Raw genomic sequence first — 18,079 nt, forward strand, 5'->3', positions numbered from 1 at the left:
TTTAATGATTCATTGTTATATTCATGTTTGGAATATATCTGATACTTGAAATACCCAGCAAAAAAATCAATTTGTCAATGTACTTCCACTTACATAAATTTCCAATATTATTGTTACTTCATGAAAGAGGAGAAAAAATTTCTTTTGAACATTTTGTTTAATTGATAACATATATATTAAATATTTTCTTGTTGAATGCTTGATAAATCATTTACAAAATTAATTTTCTTTCAGCAAAAAAGGATTCAAAGTCAGGTCGTTCGGCTCGGGAACCCAAGTAAAGTTGCCCGGGGCAGCACCAGATCGACCGAACATTTATGATTTTACTATTTCGTATGAACAGATGTATCAAGATTTATTATTGAAAGATAAAGCCTTGTATCCTTTTTAAATAATGGAAAATTTTGTCTATATTAGTCATTTCTCAAACCAGAGAATCTTACAATATTTAATGACAATTCTGTTCCATTTACTTCAGGGCAATTTTCTTAAAGGCTTTTGAGTAAGTTCTTTTTATTTTTCTTTAATGATTTTGAATTGTTAAACTCCAATTAAATTCAGACAAATTTGGTGACATCACTATCTACACAAGTTGTTGCACTGGATTGGTGAACTCCCAACAAGAGGTTGTTACCCCAAATAGTAATTTTTCTATAGACATAGTGAATAATTCACTAGTATAAACAAAACTGTAAGACTGCATAGATAAATATCAGTGGATGATTTATTAATTGTTTTTATCAACACAAGGTATTAGTGGGTTTGAAAATTGTATTTAGCCATGTAGCCTTTACAAGCATGACCCATAAGAAATTGAAGGTTTGGTCAGATTTTCACTTGGATTCTTTGCGGCAATAGGCTAACATCTTGCCACTTAGCCATCAAATGCAACCAGTAATCAAGACTAGTCTTTTGTACCAAGCTGGCTATGTCAAAAAGACTATACATGTTATTACCCTTGGCAAAGCTTAAAACCTTTTGTAAAAGGAGTCTTTCTTGGAATTTTAAGAACTATGCTAGTTCTCAAAGAATTTTAAAAAATTACATTAATATGAGACTAGTTTTTAGGGAGTGAAATTGATAGATATTAAATCATTTAATATCTATTAATTTCACTCCCTAAAAACTGATTTTAAAAAAAATTTGGGTATTTTAACTTTATTTTCTACAAAAATTGATTCATGACTACTTGAAGTTGCATGTCAGTCAACAGAATTTCATAATTCACTGGATCCATAATTAATGCTATTGTGTTTGTCAAATTACAATCCAAAAAGGACTTACTTAACATGATTAAATTCTTGAATTAAGTATTTCTCTCGATCTGGTATGTGTAATCAAGCATTGTAGGTAAATATTTCTCAAAATCGAGCAAGAGTTATCTAAATTTCATTTGGAATTGATTTACATATTGAAATGATTATGTACTGTATACAATACAGTCAGCGAACAATGTTACTATTTTATGTTCAAAAATTTAGTCTTGTCTTAGATTGATATTTGGAAGTAATATAGGTTGATTATTCTGCATCAATTTCTACAGTTAAGGTTTTATTTATCAAAAAATTTTGATAAATATTAATAAAACCATGGGTTGAACCTTCTTAATCTGGCAACTGGGATCTGGCCATTGCCAGATTACAGAAATTGACCTTTAAGACCCTTAGTGAAACCACCTATGTAACTATATGCTTATTCCATATGAATACAGCAGTGTTATTGAAAGTAGAACCAAACTTCAGGAAATAATACAACAATTAATTCTCCCAAACAAGGTTATTATTTCTTGTAATATAAAGCAGAAAACCAAAAATACTTGTAGCTCTGGAATACATCAGAAGTCAGCAGTCTTCAAGGAACATAGGGCATTTACAGTAATGTAGCTTATCAGCTAAACGTACTGTACATCAGAAACAGAGGTGGCGTAGCAAAGTGGACTTTCTACACTGGAATGAATATTTGAATGAGTATTCAACCACTGTTGCAATATAACTTGCTTCTGCTTTGTCTTTCCCCTAATTTTCTTTAAATCAAATAGACACGACAGATCTACACAAACTGGTGGCAGCGCACAAAAAACATGCCAGACTATGGGAATTGCTAGAGGAGAATGGATTAGAGGTTCAACCTGTATAGTAATACACTAAAAATAATAATTTACTAATACATGATGATTTCTCTTTCTCTGTTACACAGTACTTGTTGAAAAGAATTCTCATAAAAACTCAGACATTCTGTCTTCATAACTATAAGTATACATGATTTTCTTTTAATATTCAGATGAACAAACACCAATTTGGATAACTTCTGAACTGAAACAAATGCATGAAAATTTAGTTCATTGGATATTGTGTTCCAATGAGCGACATATTGTGCACCTACGAATATGAAGGTGCCAGTTGACCAGCTGTATCAGCACCTCTGGATTTTCCAAATTCTCGAGGACTCCCTCTACTGCTGTTTATAGAGTGGATTGTGATGTCAGTTCTTTGTCTTCTCAAGTACAGGATTTGTTTCTCTTAACTGCTGGTTATTATTGACATATCTATTGTCAATCTTTACATTTCTACATTTATTGTAATTACAATATAGAAATGATATCATCGTGTTACACAGCAATTTAGAAATAGCTTATAAGCTTCATACATGAAGTAAGACAAATGTTTAGCCAACAATCCTGTGTAATAACAATAAAATTTATTTAGACATCTTTAATTTATCAAAAAGATATACCCAGAATGGCATTCTCCATATGCTCGACAGAAATCGACGCATCAAATCCCATCCCGAGCGCTTCCAGACTTGCTACGAGAAATTTGACGTGATTTTTACCGTAGAAGAGAGAGTGTACGACCAAGTGGTAGAAGGTAAATATTACATTGGCTATTTGGTATCTTTATTTAAAAATAAAAATTAATATATTATTTTATTCCAGAACTCGCTTCTAGAACACCAATAGAAAACACGCCCGTTCACATAATTAATATAGATATTCAGGATAATCATGAAGAAGCAACTATAGGAGCATTTCTTATATGTCAAATGACCCAAATGGTAAGTGATTTGTTGTCTTTTTTTTTTTTTTTACTATTGATGAGATCAATTTTTTAACCTTTTCATCTCATCATCCTTTCAGATGTCTGACTCAGAAGACTTAGATAATGACATTGACGAGTTGCTCCAGGACTTTGAAGCTAAAGCTCAAAGAAACATTCTACATAGTATACAATTCTATTGAAGTTTTTTTATATTGATTTACGTCCCGTCGCGACCACAATGCCAAACGAGCATTTAAGAAAATAGTTTCATTTATCCTGTACGCCCAGGTTACATTCATGGTTTTATAATTAAAAGCAACAAGGAAAAATTTTTTTCTGTAGAAATTTTAATAATTTATGTTTGCATATTTGTCAGTTTATTGTTTGCACATCCGGGACAAGTGTGGAGGGTATCGTGAACGAACAGATCGCACTCCAGACAGAATAATTGGCGACAATTCTCGCATCTGTAGACCTGTAAAGAAGTAATGTCTTGGTGCTATGAATAAAATTCAAATCAGAATTCTTAAAATATCAAATAAATGATTTTCTTACCAACTGTTCTTTAAATTCTGCTAAACAAGCGAAGCAGTTCCTAGGGGAAAAAATTTCCTGAATTAGTAAAACAATTAATTCATTTTTTTTTGGGATCCAATAAGTAATGAATGGAGTGATCTAAATAGTGTTTAGAATAAATAAGCAAAACTCCATAGCATTCTATGCAATTGTACTAGTTTATTAACTTGTTCATGCAAATAAATCCCATTAACAGCAACAATTTTGCTTGATTACAACTTTTTTTTATGGTGATGTAATGATACTGTTTTATTGTACCAATTCTTCATTTAGAAAGTATTTTGTCATCGAGGAAAAATGTTCTCCCAAGTGTCTGCTGCTTGTTTGCACTATTTACTATTGACATTTTGCAAAACTTTAAATCAAAACTCTGTTCATACAATCAATTGTTCTGAAGAAAGTACATTTTAAAAGTCAGTATAATAATTTTTTTCCCCCTTCCCAGCTTGATGGCAGGGATGTGGAATGACAGGTAGTGCAACTTGTAGAAGAAACTGGATAATTTTCCATGGTAAGAAATGTCGAACTTTTCTGGTTCGAAATGCAAGAAGAGAGTCAATCACCAAACTCTGTCTTCGTTCCACTACTGATAAAATTTCACAAAATAATTTGGTGTTATTCCAATAATCAGAATTATCTTTGTATATTGAAGTAATCGTAGAACTGAGCAGATTGCTAATATTTCAATGACAAAAACAACTGTCTAATCCAGGGGTGGCCAACATATGGCCCGTAATTAATTTTTCAAAATTAGCTACTTAACTTCCAATAATTGGTGGAATGGATTTGCGATACTTCGTGTTTTAAAAAAATTCCATTGTAGAGATTTACAACTTTTGCATTCGTTTGTTATAAATTTACGCTATTTGAAGAACGAAAGACCCCACACTCACAAACTCATCTGCCATTCCGCCACGTCACTCTGTTTATGCTGACATGTGATGCACAGCACCGCCTGCCTGTCGACCTTTTTTTCTTCTTTGCTTGTATGTTTCTTCACATTGTAAAATGACATTGCACGTGCGTCGGGAACTTCTGTTATTTAGCGAATGCTCTTCCATCATCGACTGTGAACGATTATATGCCATCTAACGTCAATCATCTAAACTAATTGCAGATATTTTCGTCTTCTGTAAACAAGATGCAAGCTTTTGGAAAAAGAATCGACCTGCAAAACAATTGTTTTTTCACCATAACTTTTCTACAAGCGCGTTTGGCCGTACGTGTCTCATACATTCCATAACTCACAGCGCACATTATGCTATCTCTGCAGATACCTTTGGGATGGCATTAATCCTTTGTAGGCAGTGCTACAAATTTTTAAAAGTTGTTAGTCTGGTAACTCTCGCTTGCACATTATTAAAGCCAATCTTAAGTTAACATTTTGCTAATTTTTATGCAATTGCTTAAACTATAAAAGACTATTAGTAAGCTCTATTCATTACATATAAAACAATTATTAGTGCCTAACACAATGTCATTTTCCCGACTTTTCAAAAATGTGCATTTTTACTCAAACATTTGGGAGTTGTTTCATGATTAATGTATAGGTGTAGATGTTGTTCACCCACTGAAGCTTAATTCCTGTGCTGTTTGTTATGGGGGTTGATCCATTAAGTTTTAGTGGTTAAAGGTTGGGAGAATGTGGTCAGAGTTAATAAAGATTTTTACAATTTTCTATAAAACTTGATTCTACCTCCAAAATTAAGCTTTTTGCTTTCTTAATAAAAATATGGTATTTTGTTAATTATAAATTTTGACGGATGGCACCACATGCAATTTTAAAATGTTTCTTCCAGGAAAGTTATGCAACTCATTGCTGGAATTTTTTTCTTATGATTTGATCCAAAACAATGATAAGATAAGATACATATGAGTTTTTCTATATAGTTTGTAAATTTAATAAAATGTAGATACTGGTTTGCTCCTGTTAAATATCAATTGTCGTATTTATATCCTCTATTTGAGGACCTCTATTAACAGTGCCCAAAAAATAAATTCTTTACTTTGCTGCAACGACCAAAATTAATTTCTAAATAGATTCCTTCTGCAAAAGTCATCCTTGGGTTTTAGAATTAAAGGATCCAAATTTTCAATTTGAGGGAAATCCAAAATCCCTCATAAATCCTTTGACGTTATTTCCCCTGCCTTATTTTCTAAAAGTAAATGACATTTATTTTATTGTCTGGATTAACAGCCGACGGCAACTTCGACTTTCCGGACTCCTAAACTAACGGAGTCGTCATCATTTACGATAATAAGTGTAAAACAAGTTCTCCTGTGCAGAATTTTTCATACTACAGATGAAATTCATCATGAAATGCTCGAAAAACTATACACGCAGTAATTATTTTTGATTTACAATTAATTCATCCATACTTTTTTAAATTAATTCTGTTCATCCGGATTCTTGCCCGAAAAACTATGCCAATGTACAATCCAACATTTAACTCTACTAACCTCGAATCCTTTTCCGTCAACGCACTTAATGCAACCTCTTGAAAACAATTCAGGGGGAACAGATGATGATAAGAACGTGCCAGATGAGGAGCAGAAACCAGGGTTAATCCTGTTAACGACGTTACAAGTTTATCGTCTAGTAAGGATCCTCGTAAAGCATAAAATTAACTTACCGCAAGCCTTGCATTCTACCGGTAACTCGCAGTACTTGGCGTGACATTGGGGACAGTAATAACCGGCACTTCCAAATCCTTCACTAGGATCTTTGCTGTCTAGATGACTGAAATAAGTATAGGATGAGACTTTGCGTGTTTGAGATACTTAAATTTGTTTAGTATCGTCAATTCATACCAGAAACAAATGGACGGTGTTCCTTCTGCTTCAGTCTGATGATGAGGAAAACCTTACAGAAAAATATTCCGGTTAATTTAATTTATATTTAGAATTAATAGTAGTAAATTAACAAATTACTACCCATCCTGATTAAGCACGATTCCATACTGCCCTGAAATGTACAAAGATTACATAAAATGATAATTTCGGCGATTTAAAAAAGGCATCGCTAATAGAGACTTACTGCGGCAGGCGGCGGAACAGTGTGTAAATTGACCAGTTCTTTAAAGTGACTTTCGTCCAAAATAACGTGATAACTGCCTATTTTAAAAATGAGCAGTTTAAAAATTTATTCGACAACAATTATTAGTATTCTGCTCATTTTTACCTGCTGTCGTATTGGTAAGTGCGCGACACACTCGTAGCTCTGCGGCCAAACCGATAACGGAACAGCGAATGTTATGCGTTTTCATGGTCTGAAAGTAAAAACAGTTATTAAAATACAAAAACGTCATTTAAAATTTAATTTTAGATATATAGTAGGCTCTTAATTACACTTTATATTTAACAAATCTTCAAATGAAAAAGATAAGTAATGCTTTCGATGACTTGTCATAAATTTGTAAGCCCGCGTAAATAAAACCGCTAACGGCAAATGCTTCTATACGAAATCTTACATAATTGTAGTTTTAACAGCTATCTTCGTTTGAAGTGCAGCTAAAAAGTCACTTGCCGAATGGGGGTAAATCACCGTTCTTACTGTTTTGGATGCAATAATGACTGGAAGTAATTGGTCAATCCCCAAACAACAAACTGAGTTTATTTCACCCAGGACACTTAATGTTTTCGTAAATTTCACTAGAATATTGCTACCCGGACCCTTCACGTCAAACCATTGGGCTTGACGTGAAGGCTCTGGAATTCCCACGCTGTTCTGTGATCGTCTCCGCATAATAAAACAAGCTCCTCATTCAGAGGTCGGCATGATTACTTCTGGTCGTTATTACACCCAAAACAATAAGCAATTACCCCTATTTTGGCCATACTGTATTGATTTTGAGAGTATTAAATCTAATCCTAGATAACTAGGAGTCTACATTTTCACAAATCCAGTAATAATGTTACTTCATTGATCTGTTGGTGTAAGGTATGAGCATGGTGTAACTCATCAATTTTCTCTCTTCACAAAAGCGCACAAAAAATCTCTGAATGAAAATGTATATTTTAATTGTTTTGACACTCCCAAATGTTAAATGACAATGTGCCCATTATGAGTTTGTGGTCAGTCCCCACAATGGGTGATTGGGTTTTATGGAACAGGCACTAATGTATCTGAACCGAGTCACCCCAAAAATTTTTGAGGCTCAAAATTGAACTTGAATCCAAATCTCCAGTGACGAGTTAATAGAATTAAGTAAAAATTGAGGGAAAGACATTAAAATGGCAGTTTCTTACACTTACAATCCAAGACAATTCGCACGTGGTGCATTATGCAACGATGATGTTTTCAGTGTAAATTAAAGGCTCTTTACCAGCTATATTTTAACATTTAAAATGCCTTTGAGCCATTTAAGATGGAGAATTAAAGAAAAAAAGTTACTGCAAATGCAAAAGAGCATGGAAATACAGGTTCCAACATAACATTACATAACATGGCATACTTTCAAGACCTAGTCATCATGCTTAAAAATGGAGGTGTATGCATCGGCACACATGTAAAACCAACTTTCCACCCTCTACTGCTCCCAATTGTTCGAACGAGATACAAAATGGCAGCTTTCGGGGCCCTTATCACAAGGGCCCACACCCACTGCGATGATAAATATGTTTATTTGGTTCATAAGTAATACTTTTTTCAAAATTAAAAATTATCTTACCTCTATTGTAGTATAAATATTGCCCGGATCGCAAGTCGTCAGACTTCCCATTATTATCAAAACCTCTCGGCTGGTGTGTCCCGGCATGTTTCTGTATTCAAATCCACATAGTGTTAGTTTTGTACATTTGTCACTTTTAAATATTCAATAAACTTAACAATTAAAATATTTTCGACCGTGTAATCGATGAAGTTACGAACCTTAACGTTTTGGACGCTAACTCTAAAGCATTCTGAATCGATGGCTCTCCCGCGCACACCATTTCCGAAGCATTTTTTAACACATTAATATGCTGCTTGGGATTTCCTACAGATAAACAATATTTAAATTTTATATAAATATAAATTTTTACACGATTAAATGTAGTAACGATTGACTCTTACCCGATAATTCGGATATTTTGTCGGCTCTCTTATTTTTAGTAATGATAAAGCCTAACTGGCTAATTGGATTCTGATCAAAATATTCTTCTACAAATCCTTCCAAAATCTGTAAAATCGTCATATATTAAATTTTAATCAAATACATATACAGGGTGCAAGATAAAATCCTTTTACACCGATATACGAGTAATGCACGACATACGACACGCAGTAACGAATGCAGCACGAAGACGTACAAAAATGAAAAATACAATCGTAAATGAAAACGTAAGAAATACACACGCACATTAGCATTTCATACTTTTTATGTGTGCATGTGTCCTTTTGTAGTAAATCGGTCACGTCTTACAACTTTGTGATTGATTTTTTCATATGTCCATCGTTTTTAAGATAGGAGCACTAACTTCCAAATTTTACGGCTAGGGATGCCGCAAATGGTCTCTTCTCGTAGAACGTAGTCGTTTCACTATTATAACTATAATGTTTGTAACTGTAACTAGCTGCATTCGTCAGTTAAATCAGTGTATAAGAACATTACTATGCACTCAGTATATATTTAAATTTCAAATTTTGTAACTAATCATATAATACTTTTAATGTACACAGTTGCCTCGTAGGTTTTAGATCCTGTTCGGACATATTTTCTGACATGTCGATCACAATATACAGATGTCTCATCTAGAACAAACCAAAATATTTGTAAATATATTATAATTTTCGAGAAAATCCTGGCATGTGTGGTAAATCTCTTACCATCCCCAGTCGGACATTTTTCTTCTCGAGGAGCCTCCGACGTTTCGTGTGGTGCAGGTATTCTTCCACGCTGGGCTGAAGGAGACCTTCTTCATTTTCACGAATTGCCTCCCTGAAAATTACATTGAAAAACGTGATATGATGATTATTTTTAAGATTATAAATGCATACATTATCAACCCATGAATGCAGTGTGAAGAATGAGGGGTATGTAATTTAAATTTCTCGGCTCAACTAAACTCTGATTACTGTAATTCCTGCATATAACCACACTTTGTAAAAAGACTTTAGGGTAGGGAAATGTTTCTATGTCCTTAGGTCCACTGGCTGCCTTATATATTTTCTATTTTTCAACGTGTTTGAGATTGGCAAACTTCCATGTCGGATGTAAGACGACAGCTTTGTTTAGGTCAATCAAATGTCTTTCTCCATGGCAAATGCCACTAGGATGGTGGTGGGTAGTTCCTTTCTTGAGGAGAAAGTAAGTTCCTCAAATACCAGATGTCAAGGGAGCAAGTAGTCGCAGCCATGTATTCCCACTTTTTTAAGGAATCTGTTACCTTTGATGGGAATAGATGGTAGGTGTTTTTGAAGGTTAAAACCTGGTAATGATTGTTTAATAGATAAACAAACGTTTTTGACTGTCTTACTCCTGTATTCACCAACACAAGTTAGAGTTAGGATTAAATCTAGAGTTAACCAATCACAGTTTCCTTTACTTTTAGTACATGAATGCTCATTGGTTAATTTTTAACTCTAACTCATGTTGGTGAATACGGGAGTTAAAGTGCTTATAATGCTGGATTTTTAGTGTTGGTGTGTTTATTTTTAAAACACAGATAACCCACAAGTTACATGCAGGAAATTATTGTAGTATTTGATTTCTACATTGTCCGTTGTCCACTTTGCTACATCTTGGGCCAATTATGCCATACAGACTCGTGCAAATGACGTAGAATGTCCAGATGTGTGGCAAAGTGGGCAATGACACCTTCTCCATAACAACGTGCCTACACACCGGTTCATAATATTCATAGAGTTTCTTTTTGTCAGAAATGCTACTAACATGCTTCCAAATCCCACCTATTCACTTGACCCCTTGCCTCTAATGAAATTATAACTGCAGGGATGTTGTTTTGAATCATCAAATGAGATAAAAGCAGCATGACAGGAGACATTACAGGTGGTTGCAAAAGTTTGCTTATAGCAACGTTTCCAGAAGCTGTATGGAACTTGGTCAACGTGGTCACCAAGTGAGGCCAACGTGAAACAAATTCAAAGAGCATTTGTATGTTCACCAAGAAAATCAATTTGGAGATCCTCTTGGCAATTCCAGCTACTGAAATCAACGTTTTCCACAAATGCCTTTATTCCATACCTACTTCGAGCCATGGAGTAAAGCCATACATGGAGCCATACAATAAACCAAAGCATGTGGCGTTTGAAATTGATACACCAAATCATTCAGAAATGAGAATTTATCAAAGAGGATTGCTTTTTCATAAGAATCCGCATTTCATATTTTTGGCAAGGTTAATAAGCACAATATCTGTATTCAGGACAGTGCAAAACAGTATGTAACAGCAGAAGTGGAATGTGTTACCCAGAAAGTGAATGTTTGGTATTGTCTTATTCACAACCGAGTAATTGTAAAATCATTTTTTCCATCGAGGCTACAGTCAATTCCAATTATAACCAGGACATGTTGGAAATGTACCTGGTACCACAGTTAGAAGATCACCTTAATTTAATCTTTCAACAAAACAGAGTTCCTCCTCGTTGGGCTTGAAGTATTCATAGGTTTCTGAATGGTGTTTCTCAGCAATGGATTGGCCAGGATGGTCCCATTCTGTGACCACCCAGGTTCCCAGATTTGACACGTTTAGACTTCTTTCTGTGGAGATATGTCAAAGACATCACTTATCAGCTTCTGATATTGATAAACTGAAAAACTCACCAATGCTATAGCCATTATTAATACAGACATTCTTGGAAGAACTAGGAAGGAACTGAAATATAATCTTGATGCATTATATGAGACTAAAGGTGCACATATTAAAGCTGACTGAATGAGTAAAACTTTTTGAAATGTAGAATCAGATGGCTTAAAGCCAGTTTCTCTAACTTTTATAGGATTTACTAAATAAACTCATGTAATCAGAAAGTACTACCTTTTTGGACATCCTTTAGAACTTATAAGAAATAGCACTAGAAGTTTGGTGACGTTACTTTATTCACATGTATAGTAACAAGGCCTATAAAATGAAATTCATATGTGATTAATATAACTATATAGACAATACTGAACCCCCTCCCTATTGCATACAATTTGCAACTGGCTCCCTCTCATAAACTGTACAAATAATTAATTAATGGACAGCCCCTGAAAAAACTTTTCAATCCTTCCTCACAACATCCTGTCAGAAACTGCTTTACTCATTTCTAATTATCAAAATAAATGGAAATAACTGAAAAAACATGGAGAAAAATTAACATTTACATAGCCAACGAAGAAGAACATGCAAGTAACTTCTAATTATCAGGATGGACAGTCCTCAACATAAAGCATGATTGTATATATAATGACCAATACAAATAAAGCTATAAATGAGGTGGATGTGACCTTATCAGAGATGTAGACCATGCCCATAGGACTAAAAAAGTCAAAGGAACCAATGGTCTATGTATGACCCTTCATGTGATATAACCCCCAGAAATTAGCCTACCTGGTCGTTAACAGCATGATTCCAATTTCACTGTGAAGTAGTCAATACAATGGTGTTTCTCACATTTTAAGAGTTTTTAGCCATCTCTAGTAAATTGGAAAACAATCAATTTTTTGCATTGTTTTCAGAAATAGTTTTGGATTTTTTCATTTTTAAAAGTCCGTAATAGATTGATTTCGGGGTGGCTATATCTTGCAAAGGATCACACGTAGAATATCTGTTCCTTTGACTTTTTTATTGATATATGCATGATCCACAGCTCTTGACATAATCTCAACCTCTTAATTCAGAGCTGCATTTGTAGCCAAGTTAAGTAACTGTTCAGTAAGATGTGAACTCTGAGGGATTTGCCACTCCCAGAGTTATAGACCACCCCTGTACGAGCAAAAAAGTCAACGGAACCATGTATGACTTTTTTTCTCGTACACGGGACCCTTTACGAGATATTCGTCTCTTTAAAGGTCAGTTTTTACCATTACTACTGCCCATTCTGCATGCACCACATCGGTTAAGACTCACCACAACTGACACTCCTCATTTAATCATGTGCTTCGGTGCTTGTTTTCATTTGCACTTCAGTGCCCATATAGGGGCAAACTCTTCTAAACTATATAACATCAAGCATTCTACTAACAGTTGAGTATGCTACTCACAAATAGGCTATACACAACAGTCATAGCGGAGCGATGTGACCCGGAAGTAGACCGATTTTGGAGACTGTATCTGGCCAAGGGTCACACATATAGGTACGGTTCCTTCGACTTTTTTTGCACTTATGGGTGTGGTGTATATCTCCAATAAAGTCCCAACCGTCTCATTCAGAGGTTAGTTGTACCAAGAATGTAATTGTACCATTGTATCCAGAAGAATGTGTGTCATATATTTACACTTTATTCTGGTAAGAGTAGTTACCTTCAAATGTATCCTATGTTAAAATATAATTATTCTAGAATAGAAATTCTGTGTTAAAGAAGTGTAATCCTGTATGAAGAAAGAATAAATGTATTATTATATCATAATATTAACAAGTAATATAAACAAAAGTCAGAATGAATGTGAATATTCAGAATTTCAGTGATATTGGATGAATTCACACATTAAACGCTAATTAACACCTTTAAGTATCATATATAATTAATAAAATTAACTTACCAAGTCTTTTCGTATTCAGTTTCCCATCTATAACCTTTAGGATCCTCTTCTTCTGCCATTTTTTGTTTACAGTCAAAGACCACGAGTTTCGCTAAATGACAATAGCGCCACCTACTTTTTCAAAGCGATATAAAAAAAAACTAAAACAAAAGGAAAAAGTTAAATAAATCACTTTATTTTAAATTATAATCATATTCATCATTATCAGAATTCATTGAATGATAATAATAATTATTATTATTTTAATCTTCTTATTGTTTTAAAATTAATATATATATAAATTCATAACGAATACATTCAACACATCATCGAAAGATGGCGCTATTTATAAAAGAGACGGAAATAGGTTTTAAAAAGTTAATGGCGCCATCTCTTGAGAATAATATTAAATTATAATTACGATTAATAGAATTATTTTTATTTTTTATTTTATTTAAAAGGAATATATTAAATAAATTTATACGATTACGGACATTTTAAAAAATATCCTATAAATAAATTCCGTTAATTAAATGTATTAAAATTCGAATCACGACTTTTTTTAAAAGCGATTATCGGCTTAATAAATCACGCCATCTTTATCGGAATTACATCTAATAATTAATTAAAGAATTTTTATTCTCTACACGTAATGCCTTATCACCATTTTAAAAATATTTCTTCCTTATCTTCACTTAAATTCTCCTTTATATAATGAACATGCTTCTCGTTCTATTAAAATTTCTCCATTATTTATAGATTCGTCATGATTTCGCCACTGTTTATATGTATACAAATGGCGCCATCTTTTGAGGATAATGTCAAAATGATTTATCTATTTAAGTGAAAATGTTTTATTTATACAAATTTTCATTGTGTGTCGAACCCGTTTAATACGGAAACCTGCCAAAACGGAAAAAAACAATTCGATATCGTACGATTCCGGTTTACGCAGGTTTTATTATTTATGGACTGCATGTAAACATATATAAAAAGGTAAAAATTATAAAACACAGGAATATAAGAATAAGTAAAGATTATATAATACATAAAACCTGTATAAAACGGACGGAATTCTTTTAACACAGAAAATCGCTGCGTTCCGAAGAATTCTTCCCGTTTAGGCAGGTTTCCGGCCATTCCGGTTTACGCAGGTTTTATCGTATGTGTAATTCTTTTTCCTTATTTTTCTTCTTGTATTTATCTCTCAGCAAAATTATATACCGAGATATTTTTTCTTTGTAAAATATGTAGAAATAAACAATTGTAAGGAACGAAAAAACAAATTTATACGTGAAAGAAGAACGTATTGTTGTTTACATACGAACAATGCTTATAGAGGGACTTATCTTAACAGTTGAATGTAGATAGAGTACCTGCTATCTCGTTACTAGTGTGAACCACACCAGCACGTGGTAGAACCACCTGGCGCTGACTCACGCTGGGATTTGGTGGTCTGTGATGTATGTGCACGTGATATATGTCGTAGAATCTCACATAAAGACGGCTGGATAAACGAGTTTGACATTCTTTATTCTACTTTTACCTTTTTTTTTTTTTTCTTTTCTTTTTTTCTTTTCTTTCCTTCTTCTTTCTTTTTGAAGGAACTCGAGGAAAAAAGAACTGATAAAAATTTCAAAATACGCACTCTTGTCTTAAATTATATTCTTTGTAAAGCGTAGATCTTAAATATAAGAGTGAAAAGTAAGTTTTGTACGTAAACTGGGTAAAATTTTATAACGACAAGGCATTTTTTCGTACGAAACTTTTTATATTTTGCATTTCTGATAACAGATGGCGACACTGTAAATTTTTAAATATTTCTTTTAAATTTGTTTAATGGCCCATCTTTTAAAGGGGAGAATTTAATTAAAGTGGTGTTCATTTTTCAGTGTTTTTAATTTTTTTTTTTTTTTTACTAGTAAAAAGTGAGAAAGTTTCGAGGAACCATAAGATAGAACTGTATATTTTTAAAGAACTGTCTATCCCTTACGTCCCCACTTCAAGGGGTAAAGAAGTAAACAAAAGTTATATCTGGAGAGAAAAATGAGCTTTTGTTAACAGATAAAGGAGCCGAGTTTTTACTGTTGATTTGTTTCCAATGGAGGAGACCATCTCTTTGTTAAAGCTTGATTACCTGTCCGCTCCGGGCTTTTGGGTTAAAAATAAGCCAAACTGCAAATTCCTACTTCTCTGCGGGTAACAAAGAAGTGTAATTTTTGTCGCCCGACATAAAGTCTGATGCCCAGGGCTAACAGACTGACGACAAACGAATACCGCTTTTTAACTTGGCGACCCCTAGTGGGTACTCTTGACGTACTTCCATTTCCATGCTCCTAAGACCCATCTCGTAATTCTGGTTAGTCTGGGGGCCCCCTACCAAGAGTTGCAGAGTTTGGGTCTGTGCCCTTCTGTTTTTTTCCCCTCCAACCAACTTACGCGCGTCTGTACTATTTAAAGGGGCCTCTTTCTATTTAAAGAAGACTCGTCTATACTGTTTTTTGCCATATTTGCATCTGTGCCTTCATATTGCTTACGTAATTCACAGAGTTTCAAGTTGTCCCCCTTTCTTTAAGAAATACAGTAATGTTTCTGTGTGCTCTTCTGTCTGTTTTTTTTTTTTAATTATTATTCAATTATTCAAGTTTTGGGGCGTTTATAATGAATCATTGGTAATAATGAAGTCGGCATTTTATGGACTTTATTATGATGCTTGAGTTGTGCCTTCCTGTCTTTATTTGCAGCGCGTGTATACTCTCGTGTGGTATATTCAATAGGATCCTCCTGTGATTAATTTAAAACTCTGGAACAAGTTTATGTGCGAATATTCTTTTAAATGAAAATTTCCATGGGGTCATTCCTTTGCCATAGTTTTTAGTAACCTAGATGACATTTAACAATCTTAGTTACGCTGTAACTTCTCGAATTTATGCAGAATATGACGATTTTTTTCTGCATGTAACAGCGTAACACAGAATCTCTGCATATATACATATAAATCCGAATGCAAATTTCAGGAAACCTTGCAAGATTTTATGGAATTGATCTTATTTAAGCAGGAAATAATACCAAGGAGTGTCTGAGAAGAAAAGCGAAACGTTACTTTGAATTAATACACTTGCGACCAATCATAACCAAGGATTAAGAGTTAGAATTAGAAGTTAACTAATAAGAGTCACGTAATAAAAGTAAAGTTAATGCTAATTGGTTAACTTATAATTCTTAATCCCGACCGTTAGAAATAAAAATTCTATTTTTAAAAAATAAACTAGAGCGTAAGCTATTAAATAGTTCAATACAAAAATATTATTTTATTTCGAGAACGCAAAAAAAAATTCACATAAATCATAAAAAAAAACTCCCATCGCTTAAATGCCGGCAATAAAATTAAAAGTTTATTATATTAATCGGCATTTTTATGATTTTATGGAGTATAAAAAAAAACTTTAAACGTTTATACAGAATTAAACTTATTTTAAAAATCATAATTTATATGTTTAATATACACTAATGACTTTTTATGCACAATACAAAAATACCTAAGGCCAAGTAACATAATAAAATTTTTCTAATTAAAATAAAAAGGATTTTCCTGTAAATAAAAAAGCTAATTTATTGTCCTTATTTTACATTAAATTTATTAAAAATATCCTTAAAATATTTTTTTTCCTAATTAAACTGAATGCACTTAATAAAATAGAACTAGACACTCCAACTGCACTTCTAGGAATGGATCATTGTCAATTGTTTAATATTTAAAATTATTTTAATAAATTTACGTTTAAGAATGAAAAGATCTCACAGATTATTTATTGATTCTTATTATAACAACAATAATATTTATTATAATTATTCTGAAGAATTGCCAACTTGAATGTTAATGATTCTGGGTTCTTTATTGACCTTGGTAAAACACTAATTGCAATATCCATTGCTCAGTTTGAATAAAAATTTATGTTGTAATTTAAAAATAACAAAAAAAAAATTATTTAAATGAATTTTTACGTAATAAATAGCGATAATTTAAGCAAGTCTCGAATTTATTGTATCATGGTTCAATGTTGCAACTGACATTCCATTGTATAATGAGAATGCATTGTCTTTATGCATATTGTTCGCAGATTTTTAAGTGATATAAGTCCACACAAGTATCGGGTGTGCTCTAAATACGTTTTTAACTATTTCTGGGGTGATATCTGGATGCCTACGTGCACAGGTTACGTATTTATAACCATCTGTTTTATTCGTCATAACTTAAAAACGGCTTATCATAAAAAAACAGTTACGTTATCATAAATTTTTCATAATCCCGCAATGAGATATGCTCACTTTTAGAACAATATAATACCGGAAACGGAAGTTATCGACATTTTTCTCTCCCGTTCGCATCCAGTTGCGCGTATCAGTTTATAAGTATGGCGTCTAATCGCGTCCATATTTACTTCATCCTCGGAGTTTGAATTTAATTTAAATAAATTTGTTCCGGTTATCCAATATACATTTTAATATCATTCCTCTTTCAAACACGCAAGTTTGATAATACCGCAATGTTTATAATAAATCCATCGTGGCGAATTCGAACCAATATGGAGATGGTGTACGGTGCGTGCTTTTGACTTCTTTTTTTTAACTTATATTGAGCTTTTTCTCTAATTAAAACCTTATTTAAAATACATTTTATAGGCTACTTAATCTATAAATAACAGAAAATATCCATAATTTTTAATGCAAAAAAAAACTAGGATAAAAGGAAATCGAATTAACATAAAGCCTAGTACCTCTTTAATCGACGTATTATCTAG

General features: G+C 33.1%; 2 protein-coding genes across 4 annotated transcripts in view; one reads left to right on the top strand and one right to left on the bottom strand.

The window, feature by feature from the left end:
- Ssu72 (Ssu72 CTD phosphatase) overlaps positions 1 to 18,079 on the top strand; it is a 204,141-nt gene that overhangs the window by 19,128 nt on the left and 166,934 nt on the right. Inside the window, exons 3-6 of one of the 2 annotated variants that reach the window (XM_067283838.1) lie at positions 235 to 378; positions 2,728 to 2,867; positions 2,936 to 3,054; positions 3,137 to 3,259. In XM_067283838.1, coding sequence (XP_067139939.1) covers positions 235 to 378; positions 2,728 to 2,867; positions 2,936 to 3,054; positions 3,137 to 3,238 — 505 coding nt within the window. In that variant the 3' untranslated portion in view covers positions 3,239 to 3,259. Of the gene's footprint in view, positions 1 to 234; positions 379 to 2,727; positions 2,868 to 2,935; positions 3,055 to 3,136; positions 3,582 to 18,079 lie in introns of those variants that run through there. The other variant, XM_067283829.1, reaches the window with a different exon arrangement.
- The window catches only part of Ssl1 (general transcription factor IIH subunit 2 Ssl1), a 35,731-nt gene continuing 20,531 nt past the window's right edge, over positions 2,880 to 18,079 (bottom strand). Inside the window, exons 2-15 of one of the 2 annotated variants that reach the window (XM_067283635.1) lie at positions 13,299 to 13,412; positions 9,421 to 9,532; positions 9,259 to 9,345; positions 8,668 to 8,773; positions 8,485 to 8,590; positions 8,285 to 8,375; positions 6,796 to 6,883; positions 6,652 to 6,728; positions 6,549 to 6,579; positions 6,426 to 6,477; positions 6,248 to 6,354; positions 6,075 to 6,183; positions 3,594 to 3,633; positions 2,880 to 3,513 (exon numbers count right to left, since the gene is read on the bottom strand). In XM_067283635.1, coding sequence (XP_067139736.1) covers positions 3,394 to 3,513; positions 3,594 to 3,633; positions 6,075 to 6,183; positions 6,248 to 6,354; positions 6,426 to 6,477; positions 6,549 to 6,579; positions 6,652 to 6,728; positions 6,796 to 6,883; positions 8,285 to 8,375; positions 8,485 to 8,590; positions 8,668 to 8,773; positions 9,259 to 9,345; positions 9,421 to 9,532; positions 13,299 to 13,357 — 1,185 coding nt within the window. In that variant the 5' untranslated portion in view covers positions 13,358 to 13,412 and the 3' untranslated portion in view covers positions 2,880 to 3,393. Of the gene's footprint in view, positions 3,514 to 3,593; positions 3,634 to 6,074; positions 6,184 to 6,247; positions 6,355 to 6,425; positions 6,478 to 6,548; positions 6,580 to 6,651; positions 6,729 to 6,795; positions 6,884 to 8,284; positions 8,376 to 8,484; positions 8,591 to 8,667; positions 8,774 to 9,258; positions 9,346 to 9,420; positions 9,533 to 13,298; positions 13,425 to 18,079 lie in introns of those variants that run through there. The other variant, XM_067283642.1, reaches the window with a different exon arrangement.

The sequence above is a fragment of the Centruroides vittatus genome, unplaced genomic scaffold (genome assembly GCF_030686945.1).
Source record: "Centruroides vittatus isolate TY-2023 unplaced genomic scaffold, ASM3068694v2 contig_1213, whole genome shotgun sequence".
In the NCBI taxonomy this organism is placed as follows: Eukaryota; Metazoa; Arthropoda; class Arachnida; order Scorpiones; family Buthidae; genus Centruroides; species Centruroides vittatus.